This window comes from Aquarana catesbeiana, linkage group LG03, assembly GCF_042186555.1.
Source record: "Aquarana catesbeiana isolate 2022-GZ linkage group LG03, ASM4218655v1, whole genome shotgun sequence".
In the NCBI taxonomy this organism is placed as follows: Eukaryota; Metazoa; Chordata; class Amphibia; order Anura; family Ranidae; genus Aquarana; species Aquarana catesbeiana.
Genome location: NC_133326.1, coordinates 677,773,144 through 677,788,547, shown reverse-complemented (window position 1 = coordinate 677,788,547; position 15,404 = coordinate 677,773,144). Strand labels below are relative to the sequence as shown.

Below are 15,404 nucleotides of genomic sequence, written 5' to 3'. Positions count from 1 at the left end.
ACCCCTCCCTACAGCCAAGGTGCTCTGAACTAACGACAGCTTCCTTACATAGTTGCGTATATATTTCAGAAATAAAACCCTTCCTCTTCCCGGGTCTGATCACTCTTTGTAGTAATACCGCATCTACCCAAACAGGAGGACCTACCCTGAATTGCACCTCCAGAGCCGCTCTCATTTGCAGATACCTAAAAAATGTTTGCTTTGGCATACTAAATTCTTTTTGAAGATCCTCAAAAGTTTTCAATACATTCCCTCTATACAGTTGGGAGAGACTGTTAACACCCCACCTCGCCCAATCCTTAAATTCCCCCATAGCCACAATCTCCTGCAGGTTTCTGTTGTGCCAGAGGGGAGCAAATTCTGTAAACCCGACATATCCCATTAAAGACTTTGTTGCTTTCCAGACTTTTGTTATTAACTTGGTTGTGGGGCTACTACCAGGTAGTGAGTCTGCTTCCAATGCCACCGCTACAATTTTATGGGGTGCCTCCAAGGTTAACAGGCTATTATCAGCACAACCGCCCCCTAGATGCTGCAGCTGTGCCGCCAAAAAATAGCATCTCGGATGCGGGAGAGCTATTCCTCCTTCTTTAGCTGGTAGCTGTAGGTTCTGGAGACTAATCCTGGCCTTCCCTCTCCTCCATAACAAATCCCTAAAAAGTGAATCTATCTTTTTGAACCACTTTTTATTCACCCACACCGGTGAGTTGTGTAGTAAATACAACAATTGGGGCAACCAAACCATCTTAATTAGGTTGCCCCTACCTGCTACAGAAAGGGGCAGCCTGTTCCAGATATCGATTTTGCGCTCAAATTTATCCAGTAGTGGAACCAGGTTATCTACGATAAACTGATTAGGGTCTTTTGACATATTTATGCCCAGATAACGGATTGTTGAGGTTATTTTTAAATGTGGGATCCCCGGCGGGTCATGGCCAATGGGTGTATCTAGCGGCAAAAGTGCAGATTTCTTCCAGTTCACCACCAGTCCCGATACATTACCAAACTTCTCCATTGTATCCATTACCTGCCTAAGCGAGCCTCCCGTATCCCCAAGAAACAGTAGGACATCGTCGGCATACAGGGCAACCCTCTCCTCTCCTATTCTTCTTACAAACCCCCTGATCTTTAAGCTGGTCCTAATATGAATTGCTAGTGGCTCCATAGCCAGGGCAAAAAGCAGGGGGGACAGAGGGCACCCCTGTCTTGTTCCCCTCTCCAAGCATATTTTCCCTGAGAAGTCTTTATTGACCCTAACCCTTGCACTTGGGGTCTTGTACAATATTTTTATCCACCTTCTGAAACCAGGGCCCAGGCCAAATTCCTCCAACACCCGCCAGAGATATGGCCACTCCAAACTGTCAAAGGCCTTAGTTATGTCCAGTGACAATACAGCTCTTGATCCCATATTCTCTGTCGGGGTCTGGAGGTTCATATAGACACTCCTGATATTCATGCTCGTAGTCCTATGGGAAATAAATCCCGTTTGATCCCCGTGGATAAGTTTATATATAATTTTATTAAGCCTGGCAGCCAACACCCTTGCCAGGATCTTGGCGTCTGCGCACAACAGGGATATAGGTCTGTATGCCGACGGGTCCAATGGGTCACCCCCCTCTTTATGGAGCAGAATGATCTCTGTTTCGGTCATCGAAACAGGCAGACACCCTCCCTGAAGAGCCCAGTTCAGTGTCTTCAGTAATTCTGGCAAAAGGACCTTCCCGTACCGCTTATAGGTCTCTACCGGAAGACCGTCCGGTCCTGGAGATTTTTGGTTTGCCATTCCCTTTACCGCCAGTTGTACTTCAGCTAGTGTAATTGGCGCATCCATACCCTCTCTATCCTCTTCAGTAACCCTCGGGATCCTTATACCCTCAAAAAAAATTTTCATGTCCTTCTCCTCGGCAATCCCTTGCGACCTGTACAGATTTTTATAGTACTTTTCGAATATACGTGTAATTTCTGATCTCTGGGAGGATATCTCGCCCTTTGGAGTCCTGATTGCCGGGATCATCGAGGAGGAGGAGTTGGTTTTTACCAAATAGGCCAGCATGCGTCCCACACTTTCCCCCTCCCCAAATGTCCGTTGTTTCTGGAAGAGTTGCTTATTCTCACCCTTCTTCAAGACTGCTGCCCTATAGGTTTCCTGTATTCCCTCCCACCGTTTCTGCTTCTCTGGGCTAGGGTTTGCTATGAATTGCTCCTCTGCCAGCTCCAGTTCCTTCCTAATTCCCTCCTCCCACTCCCTTGCCCTTTTTTTTACACCTGCCACCCCCTGGATCAGGATGCCCCTCAGGAATGCCTTCAACGTGTCCCATTGTACACCCACTGTGGTTGAACCTTCATTAGATATTAAGAAGTCTTCTAACTTCCTTATTATCCTCTCTGGTTCCCCCATTAGCTCCAACCAATATGGGCTTAGCTTCCAAAACCCTCTAGCCTCCCTGACCCCTATGTCCATTGAGGCCACCATCAGAGAGTGATCCGAGACCCCTCTCGGATAGTATACTATATCCTTCATTAGTGGTGTTGCCTCCACATTCCCCAGGACCATATCAATCCTGGAAAAGGTAGAGTGGGAGGCAGAGAAGCAGGAATACTGCCTTGTTCCGGGATTCTGGGCCCTCCATATATCCACTAGGCCTGCTTCCTCTAAGAATTGACCCAACCGGCCCCCTGCTACACTATTTGCTTGGACTTTCGCTGGGTATCTGTCCAGCTCTCTGTTCACCACCTCGTTAAAGTCCCCCAATACTATCACCGGGGTATCTGTCTTATCCAGCATAAACTCCAATAAGTTGTATAGCACTTCCAATTTAAAAGGTGGGGGGATATAAATGTTAGCAATGACATACATTCTGTTTTCAATAGAGCAGTATAAAAAAACATAACGACCCAAACTATCTATCCTGGTCTGTCTACAAGAGAACATCACACTTCTTGTCACCAATATGCTCACTCCTCTAGAGTATGAAGAGTGAACCGAGTGGTATTGGGCTTGAAACCTCCTGCTTGGGAGATATTTCATCGTATCCTTTGTCAGGTGTGTCTCCTGTAAACAGACCAGGCCCACCCCCCTTAGCTCCAGTAGCGAAAAAATAGCAGCCCTTTTGTTTGGATTCCCCATCCCCCGTACGTTCCAGGCAGGGGCGGACTGACCATCGGGCAGTTCGGACGCTGACCGAGGGCCCGTGGCCAGTAGGGGGCCCCATGGCAGCTTTCACTTCGGGGCCCGACCTACCCGTCAGCTAGCTGTGATTGACGGGCAGATCGGGTCCCTCCCTGCTCACTGCTAAGAGACTGTAGTGTATACAGACCTCTCGTGATGCGCTCCTCCTCCCCCCCGCCGGCCCCTCCTTCCCTCCCGTCCATCCCAGGTGCTTGTATCTGTCATCACCTCGGACGGACAGAAAAGAGGAGGGGCCGGCGAGGAGGAGGAGGACCGCATCACGAGAGGTCTGTATACAGCCGCTTCCCGCGCTACTCTGCATCTAGGAAGGAAAGTGCAGCAGCTTGTACCACATGCTGCTATTAAAAAGTTGCTGCACAGCTTCCCACCCACAGTGTCCCCCTGTGCCCTCCACCTCCCCACAGTGTCCCCCTGTGCCCCCCACCTCCCCACAGTGTCCCCCTGAGCCCCCCACCTCCCCACAGTGTCCCCCTGTGCCCCCCACCTCCCCACAGTGTCCCCCTGAGCCCCCCACCTCCCCACAGTGTCCCCCTGTGCCCCCCACCTCCCCACAGTGTCCCCCTGAGCCCCCCACCTCCCCACAGTGTCCCCCTGTGCCCCCCACCTCCCCACAGTGTCCCCCTGTGCCCTCCACCTCCCCACAGTGCCCCCCATCTCCCCACAGTGTCCCCCTGTGCCCCCCACCTCCCCACAGTGTCCCCCTGAGCCCTCCACCCCCCCACAGTGCCCCCCACCTCCCCACAGTGTCCCCCTGTGCCCCCCACCTCCCCACAGTTTCCCCCTGAGCCCTCCACCTCCCCACAGTGTCCCCCTGTGCCCCCCACCTCCCCACAGTGTCCCCCTGAGCCCTCCACCCCCCCACAGTGCCCCCCACCTCCCCACAGTGTCCCCCTGAGCCCTCCACCTCCCCACAGTGTCCCCCTGAGCCCTCCACCCCCCCACAGTGCCCCCTGTGCCCTCCACCTCCCCACAGTGTCCCCCTGAGCCCTCCACCTCCCCACAGTGTCCCCCTGTGCCCCCCACCTCCCCACAGTGTCCCCCTGAGCCCTCCACCCCCCCACAGTGCCCCCTGTGCCCTCCACCTCCCCACAGTGTCCCCCTGAGCCCCCCACCTCCCCACAGTGTCCCCCTGAGCCCTCCACCTCCCCACAGTGTCCCCCTGTGCCCCCCACCTCCCCACAGTTTCTCCCTGAGCCCTCCACCTCCCCACAGTGTCCCCCTGTGCCCCCCCCACCTCCCCACAGTGTCCCCCTGAGCCCTACACCTCCCCACAGTGTCCCCCTGTGCCCCCAACCTCCCCACAGTTTCCCCCTGAGCCCTCCACCTCCCCACAGTGTCCCCCTGTGCCCCCCCCACCTCCCCACAGTGTCCCCCTGTGCCCCCCACCTCCCCACAGTTTCCCCCTGAGCCCTCCACCTCCCCACAGTGTCCCCCTGTGCCCCCCACCTCCCCACAGTGTCCCCCTGTGCCCCCCACCGTGTCCCCCTGTGCCCCCACCTCCCCACAGTTTCCCCCTGAGCCCTCCACCTCCCCACAGTGTCCCCCTGTGCCCCCAACCTCCCCACAGTGTCCCCCTGTGCCCCCCCACCTCCCCACAGTGTCCCCCTGTGCCCCCCACCTCCCCACAGTGTCCCCCTGTGCCCCCCACCGTGTCCCCCTGTGCCCCCACCTCCCCACAGTTTCCCCCTGAGCCCTCCACCTTCCTACAGTGTCCCCCTGTGCCCCCAACCTCCCCACAGTTTCCCCCTGAGCCCTCCACCTCCCCACAGTGTCCCCCTGAGCCCTCCACCTCCCCACAGTGTCCCCCTGAGCCCCCCACCTCCCCACAGTTTCCCCCTGAGCCCTCCACCTCCCCACAGTGTCCCCCTGAGCCCTCCACCTCCCCACAGTGTCCCCCTGTGCCCCCCACCTCCCCACAGTTTCCCCCTGAGCCCTCCACCTCCCCACAGTGTCCCCCTGTGCCCCCCATCTCCCCACAGTTTCCCCCTGAGCCCTCCACCTCCCCACAGTTTCCCCCTGAGCCCTCCACCTCCCCACAGTGTCCCCCTGTGCCCCCCCCACCTCCCCACAGTGTCCCCCACCTCCCCACAGTGACCCCCTGTGCCCTCCACCTCCCCACAGTGACCCCCTGTGCTCCCCACAGTGTCCCCCTGTGCCCTCCACCTCCCCACAGTGTCCCCCTGTGCCCTTCACCCACCCCCCACGGTGACCCCCTGTGCCCTTCACCCCCCACAGTGTCCTGTGGGTGTCTTCTATCCCACCCCATGGTGTCCCCCTGTGCCCTCAACCCACCTACAGTGTCCCCCTGTGCCACCCACCCATCTACCCACCCCCCCCCACGGTGTCTTCCTGTGTCCTCCACCCCCACTGTGTCGCCTTCGCCCCTGATGGCTACCCTGAGAGACACTGTGTTAAGTCTGGAGGATCCCAGTGCTCTACTGTGTGCCCTGTGTTTTGGTTTGTGCCCTGCTATTTGCCCTACTGCGTGCCCCATGGCCTGTGATGTGCCCTGCTGTGTACCCCCTTATGTGCCCTACTCTGTGCCCCTTGCCCTGTGATGTGCCTTGTGATGTGCCCTGCTGTGTACAGCCTGTTGTGCTCTACTGTGTGCCCTGTAATGTGCTCTACTGTGTGCCCCATGCCCTGGGATGTGTGCCCTGATGTGTACCGCCTGTTTCCTGTTCCCAAGGATGTGCCCTACTATTTGCCACATGCCCTGTGATGTGCGGCCCGCTCCCTGCTGTGTATCTCCTGATGTGCTCTGTGATGTTCCCCGCTGTGTACCCACTGATGTGCCCTGTACCCCCTGTGATGCACCATGCTGTGCTCAATAATGTGCCCTGATGTGTACAGCATAATAAACCCTGCTGGGTGCCCCATTATGTGTCCTGTGATGTGCCCTACTGTGTGCCCCATGCCCTGTGCCCTACTGTGTGCCCCGTGCTCTGCTGTGTGCCATGTGATGTGCCTTACTGTGTGCCCCATGATTTATGTAAGTGGGGCTTTGTGTAGGTGTGGCTTGCATGTGGGCGGAGACACAGGGGGCCCCATGACCTTCTACTGCCCGGGGGCCCCATGAGTTGTCAGTCCGCCCCTGGTTCCAGGAACTTATTTTGAGAACCTTAGACTGCATCAAACAGGCCACAGGTTAGAGCTGGCCTCCAAGAAGCCAAAAAACAAAGTGGGTGCCTTAAGCTTAGTACATTGTTTCGTGCCGGAAAATAACATCTTCTTACCCCCTATACCTCCCAAAAAAAAAAAAAAAAACACCCAAGAAATAGCTAAAGTGAAAAATCCTCTGTTACTACCATATTGTGCACTACGTGTAAAAATGGTGAGAAAAAGGGAAAACAAACAAAAAGAGAGAAAAGGGGTATTCCCTTAATTACCCCCTGTACTTTGTGCTTTACAACCCTTAAGGCTTCCTTGCTATTATATTCCATTCTAGTGATCCTTCTAAATATCTGCTTTTTCATGTTATTTACATTTACCACACCTGTGCTTAATCCTACATCCCCCCTCCCCCCCTTCCCTTTAATTACCCCCACCAGTACTATGTGCATATTGGTTCCAACTATAAATTTACAACCCTTCTCCCCCTCCTTCACCCCCCCCACCAATCCCCCCCACCTATCCCCCCCACCTTACCCCCCCAGTCCCTCCCACCCCTACCCCCCCTCTCCCCCCCCCTCCCCCACCTTTCCAGGTTAGCCCCTGGGGCTCTATTCGTGACCGTCTCATATATTCCTTCCAATGTACCTCTTCCTAACATTCCTACCATTCCCCCCCCTCCCTGCACCATTAGTATCCACATATGCAAAATTTTAAATATAATAACCTCCTCCTCCCCCACTCCCAAACTACCATACACCATCATTCTCCCTCTCTATACCAAGTTCATATTGCTTCCCACAGTCCAGGTCTTCTTATCTTCTAATCGAGCAGCCTAACACTCTGGGCTCCTTTCCTTGGATTTCAGTCTCTGCTTATTTTCTTCGTACCAGTGGGTTACCCCCCCCGGGGAGTCAAAAAAGAGAACCTCCCCCATTGCCTCAACTCGTAGCCTGGCTGGGTACAATAGGGCATATTTGACATCAAATTTTTGTAGGGTACGTTTAACCTCCCTAAAGCCTTCCCTGCATCTCTGTAGCTCCGGTGAGAAGTCCGCAAAAAATGAGACCCTTGCACCGTTGTACAAAATGAGCCCCTTCTCTCTGGCTTTACGCATTAAGGTTATCTTGTCACGGTGATTCAAAAATTTCATCAACAAGGACCTGGGGCGCCCTCCAGGGGGCAGAGCCCTGAAGGGGACCCGATGGGCTCTCTCAATTGCAAACTGTGGGGAAAATGCATCTCTTCCAAATACTTCTGTGAACCATCCTTCCAAAAAAGCAATGGGGTTCTGCCCTTCACATCTCTCCGGGAGGCCCACTATTCTTATGTTATCCCTTCTCAGGCGGTTTTCCATTTCATCCATTTTTTCATTAATTCTACCCAGTTGTTCCTTCATAGATTTAACATCTTGCTGTAGGGGAAAAACATCGTCCTCCACTTGGCTCACTCTTCCCTCCAAGCCGGTTATTCTATCTACTGCCTTTTGCAATTCCTGCTTTATTAGTAATAGTTCATCCTTGATCTCTTTAATTTGGCAGCTTAACCCCTCAACCGATGCTCTGCAAGAGTTGATCGCTTGAAAAATTTCCCTCAGGGTTGGTTCTACCTCTGTAGCAGAGGCCATTGCTGGTGGTGGTACCTGGACTCTTTCCCCTGCCCCTGAATTTTTATTAACAATTAGATTTTTATGCCCTACTCCAGCTGGGGTGGAGGATGCCTGTCCGTAACTTTTCCTATCCCCGGTGGTCTTAGGTTGCGGAGCTTGCCCATTCTTAATGGGGGTCTGTTCAGGAGTGTGTGCAAACCTCTCCAATTTTGCTGCAGCTGCTGCCGCCTGGTTCCCCTTCTCCTTTGCAGATCGTAACGACTGGGGCCCTAAGTTCTCCATGTTGGCTGGTTCCTCCCCTCTCCTCCTTGACATTGCCATTGTTACCTTTATGTACCTGGATACCTAACACCACCAGTGGGGAACAAGTGGGGCACGGGGGAAACCAGGGAACCGCAGAAGGGGTTAGCACAGATAAGTACTATCTCTTTAATGCAAGGTTCTATTTACACCCCTCCAATCCCCTCTCAACCAGTATGCGTGTTTCAACAGTTCAAGGAGATTTAACCAACTTGTCAGATAAATCACAGCTGCCCGATCACTTCTCCTTTTCCCCTGTTAGGCTATTGAACCACAGGGTAATGTCCTTTAACTTTTAACCAGGCACAATAGACTGTAGTAGATTAAAGGGTCACAGCTCTCTTTCACCAACAGTCCTAATATTTATCCTACCCCCCAAGCTTATAGCGGGTTTTACAGTCCACCAGACGTTCAGTACATCTGAAATAATTACTTTCCTCCTCCACTTTACCACCAGTTAACCAACGAAAGGGATAGAGTTCAATACATCATCCCGCCGATCTTGACAAGTCACGCTGATTTCTCCCCAACAACTCTGCCGGATCTAAAGCGTGTACTCACTTCTATTCCCGGATCTCCTTGGGGCAGCAAATACCGTTTCAGCTCCTGGTGCATTGAGGGTTCCACGGCGGGGGCTCACCAAACAGTTAGTTCTCGTAGCTGGGCTCCGTCCCCTCCTCCCTGTTCTCGCGAGAGTTTCACTCGGCTCTCACTCGTACTCGTACTGCGCCTGTGTTTATCAGGCTGTGGATAGAGAGAGCTTCGGAAAGAGTCACCGTTTATCCCGGGAGCGCCGGGAGGAGACAGCAAAGGCGGACAGGTCACCGCAGCCCACAGCCTGCCTCTCACGACTCCAGCATAGGAGAAATATGCAGTGATTATCCCCGGAGCAGCACATTCATGAAACGGGGAGAGCGGGGTGGACACACACACTCACTCCACGCTGGCTAGCACCACCATCCGCTTCCCCAAAATGACATTTCTAAAGGAAAAAATTTTAATGCAAAATTGCTTGTGGCTGTAATGTATTGTAAAAAAAACAGCGTGGGGTCCCCCCCAAAATTCCTACCAGACCCTTTGTGTCTGGTATGCATTTTAAGGGGAACTCCACGCCAAAATTAATTTTTAAAAAATGGCGTGGGCACCCCCCAAAATCCATGCCAGACCCTTATCCGAGCAAGCAGCCTGGCAGGCCAGAATGGGGGGGGACGAGCAAGCAGCAAATAGGGTTCCCCTTAACCATTTCAATACACTTCCAATTCCAATTAATGCTTCCAATAGTTCAGGTAACAAAATCTGACTAAATTTTTTTTTGTTGTTGTAAATTTCCGTCGGAAGTCCATCCATTCCTGGAGCTTTATTATTAGGAGTCTGTGCTACTGCTTGTTTTAACTCTTCCAGGGATATAGGACCGTCTAGAGATTCTCTTTCTATCGGCTTAAGTTTGGGAAGATCCAGTTTATCTAAAAACTGTTTAATTTAATTTGTTACTTTTGGAACCTTAAGCCTCGTACACACGATCGGATTTTCCACCGGGAATTGTGTGATGACAGATTGTTGGCGGAAAATCCAACCGTTTGTATGCTCCATCGGACAATTGTTGTCGGACATCCGGCTCTGTATCTCGGTGGCGCCATTTTTAAACTGAAAGGCTGCAATGACACTGGAGCAAGGCTACACTGACAAGTCTGCAAATGACACTGGGGCAAGGCTACACTGACACTGACAGGGCTGCAATGACACGGCTACAGATGGACACTGACAAGGCTGCATTGATAGTCATTTAAATGTAAGTTTTTTTTCCTTAAACTTCCCTCCTAAAAGTTTTTTCCTTAAAATTGCCTCCTAAACTTGGGGTGCGTGTTATACGCCAGCGCATGTTATACGCCGATAATTACGGTAATTATCATTTTATCCATTTTTATTACTTTTATTAATCGTGGACAAAGGGACTAATACCAGTACAGTATCCCCCGCTTATACGCTTATATATTATCTACTTTTGTGAGTAGCCATTTGGCTGTTTTGTCTTGTCCAATTAAACAGAAGTTCTTTAATACTGCACAGAGTCTGGCGCACCTTGTCCTTTTCTATTTCTGTTTTATAGAGCTGTGCATATGTATAGAAGGTAGGGCCCGAAAGTGACTCAAGCCCAGGGGCCCCCACCACCCTAAGTCCTGCCCTGCCTGCAGGGATAGTGCTACAGCTGATAATGTCAAAGCAGACTCCATCCTGCATGTGATCACTAGATCAAAGCTGACATATTGATCACATGCCTGGGAACCAGTCTAATTGATTCCTGATTGTCAGCGGTGATTGAGAGCCACAAGCCATGCAAAGGGTTAGCTAATGGCTCTCAAGGGGAGAAGTTTAATGATGTGTTCCCAGCACAGGGCATGGGGAATGTTAACAAGGGAGGGAAGAGGGTTAATATCACCCCTTGCTAATCAGCTTTGTATTGCAAATGTACTAAAATAGAGACAATCCCAAGAGCCATTAAGTACAGTAACCCATACCAGTTAATCAATATACTGATGACTATGATAAACCAAGATCTTTTTTGATGCTATGGAATTCTAAATGGTGTTTGTTACCATTGCACCTCAGTCTTTGTTACTGAATTATCTTGGATTTATTTAATAGTTTTGTTCCCTCTCTTGCAGGCACCTGGGTGACTTTTGGATCTCAGATTACAGATGAGGTAAGGAGATAGCTGAGATTCGCAAGGAAGCCAGCTACTGTAGGTGGTCAGGACACTACAGTAAAAGCCAGCTCAGGACATATAGTATTACGGAGGTTCCATGAAGACTGCTGAAACTACTAATCCTGTCCATTTATCTTCCACCAGATGGCAGAAAATCTCATGACAATTGCATACGAACACGGGGTCAATCTGTTCGATACTGCGGAGGTGTATGCAGCAGGGAGGTAAGGTGTGAGCCCTAGAGCCAAACACCTGGTAGATGGAAGGAAGAATTGATTTGTAAGATAATGGGATAACAAAAGGAACAGCTGAAACAAGCTGTTACACTTTTTTAGCATGTTAATAAAAAAAAAAGGAAGACTCAGATTTATTAGTACTGGGATTTAAAGCCCAATTAAAGTTACAGAACTACATGGGCAGTCAGATAGACATTGTAATACTAATAGACATTTTTAACATTACCTGCACTTTGCTGTTATACCGTTGCGTAAATATGGCAGCAGAGTTTGACCACGCTGCCGAGTGCTCTCACTAATCTCACAGACCTGGTCAACATGACCCCTTTCTTCCTCAACACTACCTTTTGGCTAAGATCAAGTGTAGTAGCTGTTCTTATCAGTGTCCATTAGGGGTGCTGTGCCACCATTCTGACCTTTTGGTAGGAATGGCTGGCTATATAGTATATCTGCTGGTATGATGGGGGTTCTGAAGGTTCAACCGGCTGGAACAGAAACCCGTGGGGCTTGGGAGTAATTCCTCGGGAATGATTGGAGGGGCCCAATGCCTCCTGATTTAAATGGGTTTACCTGGTCTGGCCATGGGCTGGGAAGGCAGAGAGCCTGCGTTGCCAGTGCCCCCTGGGAGTTGGTCAGCCTAGGGGTGTTCGTAGAATCACTTGGGTGTGAACGAGCACAAGACCACGTCACCTTTTTCTGAGCGAGGTCTCTATGGGCTAGGCCTTTTGGCTACATCCGAAGCAATTTTGGCTACCAGGCCACAAGGCCTAGTCAATGGCACTATTTATTTTTATTTATTTATTTAATTTATGTTTCTCACTGTTTTGTCACTTGCACTGTTGTCTGTGATTATTTTTCTCACTAGGGTGGAAGGTGTGGGTCTTCAGGCCTACCGTGAAGTGTGGGGGGGGGAAGGAATTTTTCTCCGGGAGAGCCCCTCAGCTAGTACTCGTGGTTGGCTTCGACTGACTATGAGGAGAGGGGTCCTTCAGGCCCTTTGGCTAGGTGGACCATGTTGAGCCTTGCGCCCCAGGGGGGTGGGGGGAGGGTGTCAGGGTAGAGTCTTACTTCTTTGGGAGGTGGACTAGAGACACACCATTAAGTTCACTTTTCTGTGTGAGTTTTTCACATGCACTTTTTTGTACACTTAGGTGTTTGATTTTTGTGCACAACCACATAAAAGAAAAAACAAAAGTCTGTGGAAGACTGTGTGGAAGGGGTGTGGCCATTACTCAGCTATGCCAGCATATATTGCTGGAGCAGGAGCAATACAAGTGCATTTCTGCTAATAGAAAAGAGTATTTACATTTTCTAGTAAAAATTCAGCTAAATCAATTACATACAATGGTACAGCAATATAAAGAGAAGTGTAAAACTTCAAACGGCCACCAAATAAATTCATGGAATACGTTAGGATACTTGTAGACATAAGAGCTCTCCAGCCTTACAAACATTCAGTACAACTATACACATGATACCCATTTATGGGATCTCAAAAATGAGAGTGTAAAAAAATCTTGGCTTTAGATACACTTTAATTATTGAACTGCCACACACACACTGAATAGGAAGCAACCCCAGATACCCACCAGCCAGGTTCCTTTACCTACCCAGGTATAATATTTAAACACTGTGTCCAGGTTCTTGTATAAACCAATCATGACTGTTTTTCTATAACAGAACTGAAAGTCACAACACCCATCATAGGCACAAGACTTCTGTGGTCCTACCACACCTCTCCATAGGTCCAGTACGGTGAGTGAGCATTGTCACCCTAGGACAGTGAGGGGCAGATTTCTAAAACTGGAGCATGCAAAATCTGGTGCAGCTCTGCAGAGAAACAGCTTACAAGTTTTATTGTGAAAGCTTAAAATTATTCTAAAGTTTTGAGTATTTAAAAAAAATAAATAAAAAACCTGTCATGCTTACCCGAACATCCTCTTCTGGGGTCCCTCGGTGGCTCTGACGGCTCCTCCTCACATCAGATAACCCCCTAGGAGAAGCGCTCTCCCGGGGGGTTACCTTGCAGGCGCACCCCCGAGTCCATCATTTGGCGTCCATAGCCGCCGATTGTATGACTCTGCCCCGCCCCCCGGCGCCCGCGTTGTTGGATTTGATTGACAGCAGCGGGAGCCAATGTCTGCGCTGCTATCAATCTATCCAATCAAGAGCCGAAAACCCCGGGCAGAGGGACAGCGCATCCCTGCCGGGTGAAATTCCAGGGCTCAGGTAAATAAAAGGGGGTGGGGGGGGGGGGGGGCTGGGAGGCCGGTCACTGTCAGGTGTTTTTTCACCTTAATGCATAGGATGCATTAAGGTGAAAAAACATGCGGGTTTACAACCCCTATAATTGAACAAGCTGAAGTTAGAAGCTGATTGGCCGCCATGCACAGGTGCACCAGATTCTGTGTGCTCCAGGGTTAGTCAATCTTCCTTTACGTGTGTTAATGGCTGAAACACCACGTGAAAATGAAGGAGAGAAAAAAAAGCATAAAACATTGCAGCCACCACATCTAAGGAACAGTAAGGTCTTTAATATATTCCATTTTTGTTCTTGTTTTAAGATACCCTATAATTTTCATCACTTCAATCTCTCATGCATAGCTCCCAACTGTCCCGGATTTGGAGGGACTGTCCCTGATTTGGAGCAATGTCCCTCTGTCCCTCATTCCTTCTCAATTGTCCCTCATTTTGGTCTGATCTATATAGATGTATATAAAATGCACTTTTTATCTATCGAAAAGTGTTTTCCAGCACTAAACCTTTCATCTGATTTCTAAATTGCTGCATTTGTAAATTCCAAAAGCCAATATAAAGGAATAGTAGTGGTAAAAAAAAAAGCACTTGTGGGTTTAACCAATCTTGTTTTTTTATACAATTCTCCTTTAAGGGGGCATGGCCAGTGGTGTGTCCTATGCCTGTATACTTTTGCTGATAGGTGTCCCTCATTCCCATCTCAAAAAATTGGGAGGTATGGTCATGTATGTCCACCTTAAGACTGTTAAACCAATAAACCTGTTGTACTGTACATCCAGTTTAAAGAGGAACTGCAGTCTGCTCACATAATTTTGTAATAAAAACAACTTTGCCATTCTGAAGCTTTCCTCCAACCACTTTGCTAATTATTTCATATATACTGTGATTCTGTACTTGCCAAATATGCTGCAGAAATCTCCCTCCACGGAGTCTGGCTGCAGCCATTTTAACTGTGGGCAGCTGAAGCTGCTGCCTGTTCACTTCCTGGATTTACAAAGACACACAGAGGCACCAGAGACGTGCGGTGAGGTCAGTGGCTGGTGAGGCACTGGCTAATATCAGAGCCAAGATACACACAGGTTACATACGTCGCAAACGTTAGAGAGAAAGTAATAATTCTAACACTAGATCTCCTCTGTAACTCTAAACATGTAACCTGTAAAAAAATTGAAAGCGTCACCTATGGAGATTATTAAGTACTGAAGTTTTGCGCCATTCTACGAGTGTGTGCAATTTTAAAGCATGACATGTTAGCTATCTATTTACTCAGCGTAACATCATCTTTCATAGTATAAAAAAAATCGGGCTAACTTTAGTGTTTTTTATTTTTATTTTTTTATTCATGAAACAGTTTCTTTCCAAAAAAAATGCGTTTGAAAAATTGCTGCGCAAATACCATGTGACATAAAAAGTTGCAATGATCGCCATTTTATTCCCTATGGTGTCTGCTAAAACAATATATATGTTTGGGGGTTCTGAGTAATTTTCTATCAAAAAAATAATGATTTTTACATGTAGGAAAGAAGTGTCAGAATTGGCCTGGGTGGCAAGGGGTTAATTACCATAAGTAATATACAAAAAATTATTATATATTATTTTTACGGTAATTTACTATATTTTCAAAATCTGTACTCAAGCAGGTGGCTTAACGGACAAATTACTGAAGTTTGAAGTTATAAATTCCAACCAGTAATTTCACAGTAAATAGATAAATAATACATGATTATCTTACAACATATAGCTTATAAATATATGATTTAGCTTGTACCTTTCCAGCAGCAGCAGATTCTCATTCTCCCTCTTCACTGTGTGAGAAAACCATGGGCTTGTGGGTAAATCTTATACACATACACCCATGTTTTTTCCATGTAGTTAAGAAGGCTGGGCTGGAAGGGAGCATTTGTGTTTTAGACACATGCCCCCTTCTATGACACTGCAGTGAGAGGCGTGCCTCCACTGCAGCATGTTTATTGGACAGCTGGGGCTAAGGGTACTTTA

General features: G+C 49.3%; 1 protein-coding gene across 4 annotated transcripts in view; it reads left to right on the top strand.

The window, feature by feature from the left end:
- Positions 1–15,404, top strand: part of KCNAB3 (potassium voltage-gated channel subfamily A regulatory beta subunit 3) — a 185,285-nt gene that overhangs the window by 121,752 nt on the left and 48,129 nt on the right. For 3 of the 4 annotated variants that reach the window (XM_073622923.1, XM_073622924.1, XM_073622922.1), the window contains exons 3-5: positions 10,874–10,911; positions 11,059–11,138; positions 12,831–12,905. In XM_073622923.1, the coding sequence (XP_073479024.1) occupies positions 10,874–10,911; positions 11,059–11,138; positions 12,831–12,905 (193 nt within the window). The remainder of the gene's footprint in view (positions 1–10,873; positions 10,912–11,058; positions 11,139–12,830; positions 12,906–15,404) is intronic. The other variant, XM_073622925.1, reaches the window with a different exon arrangement.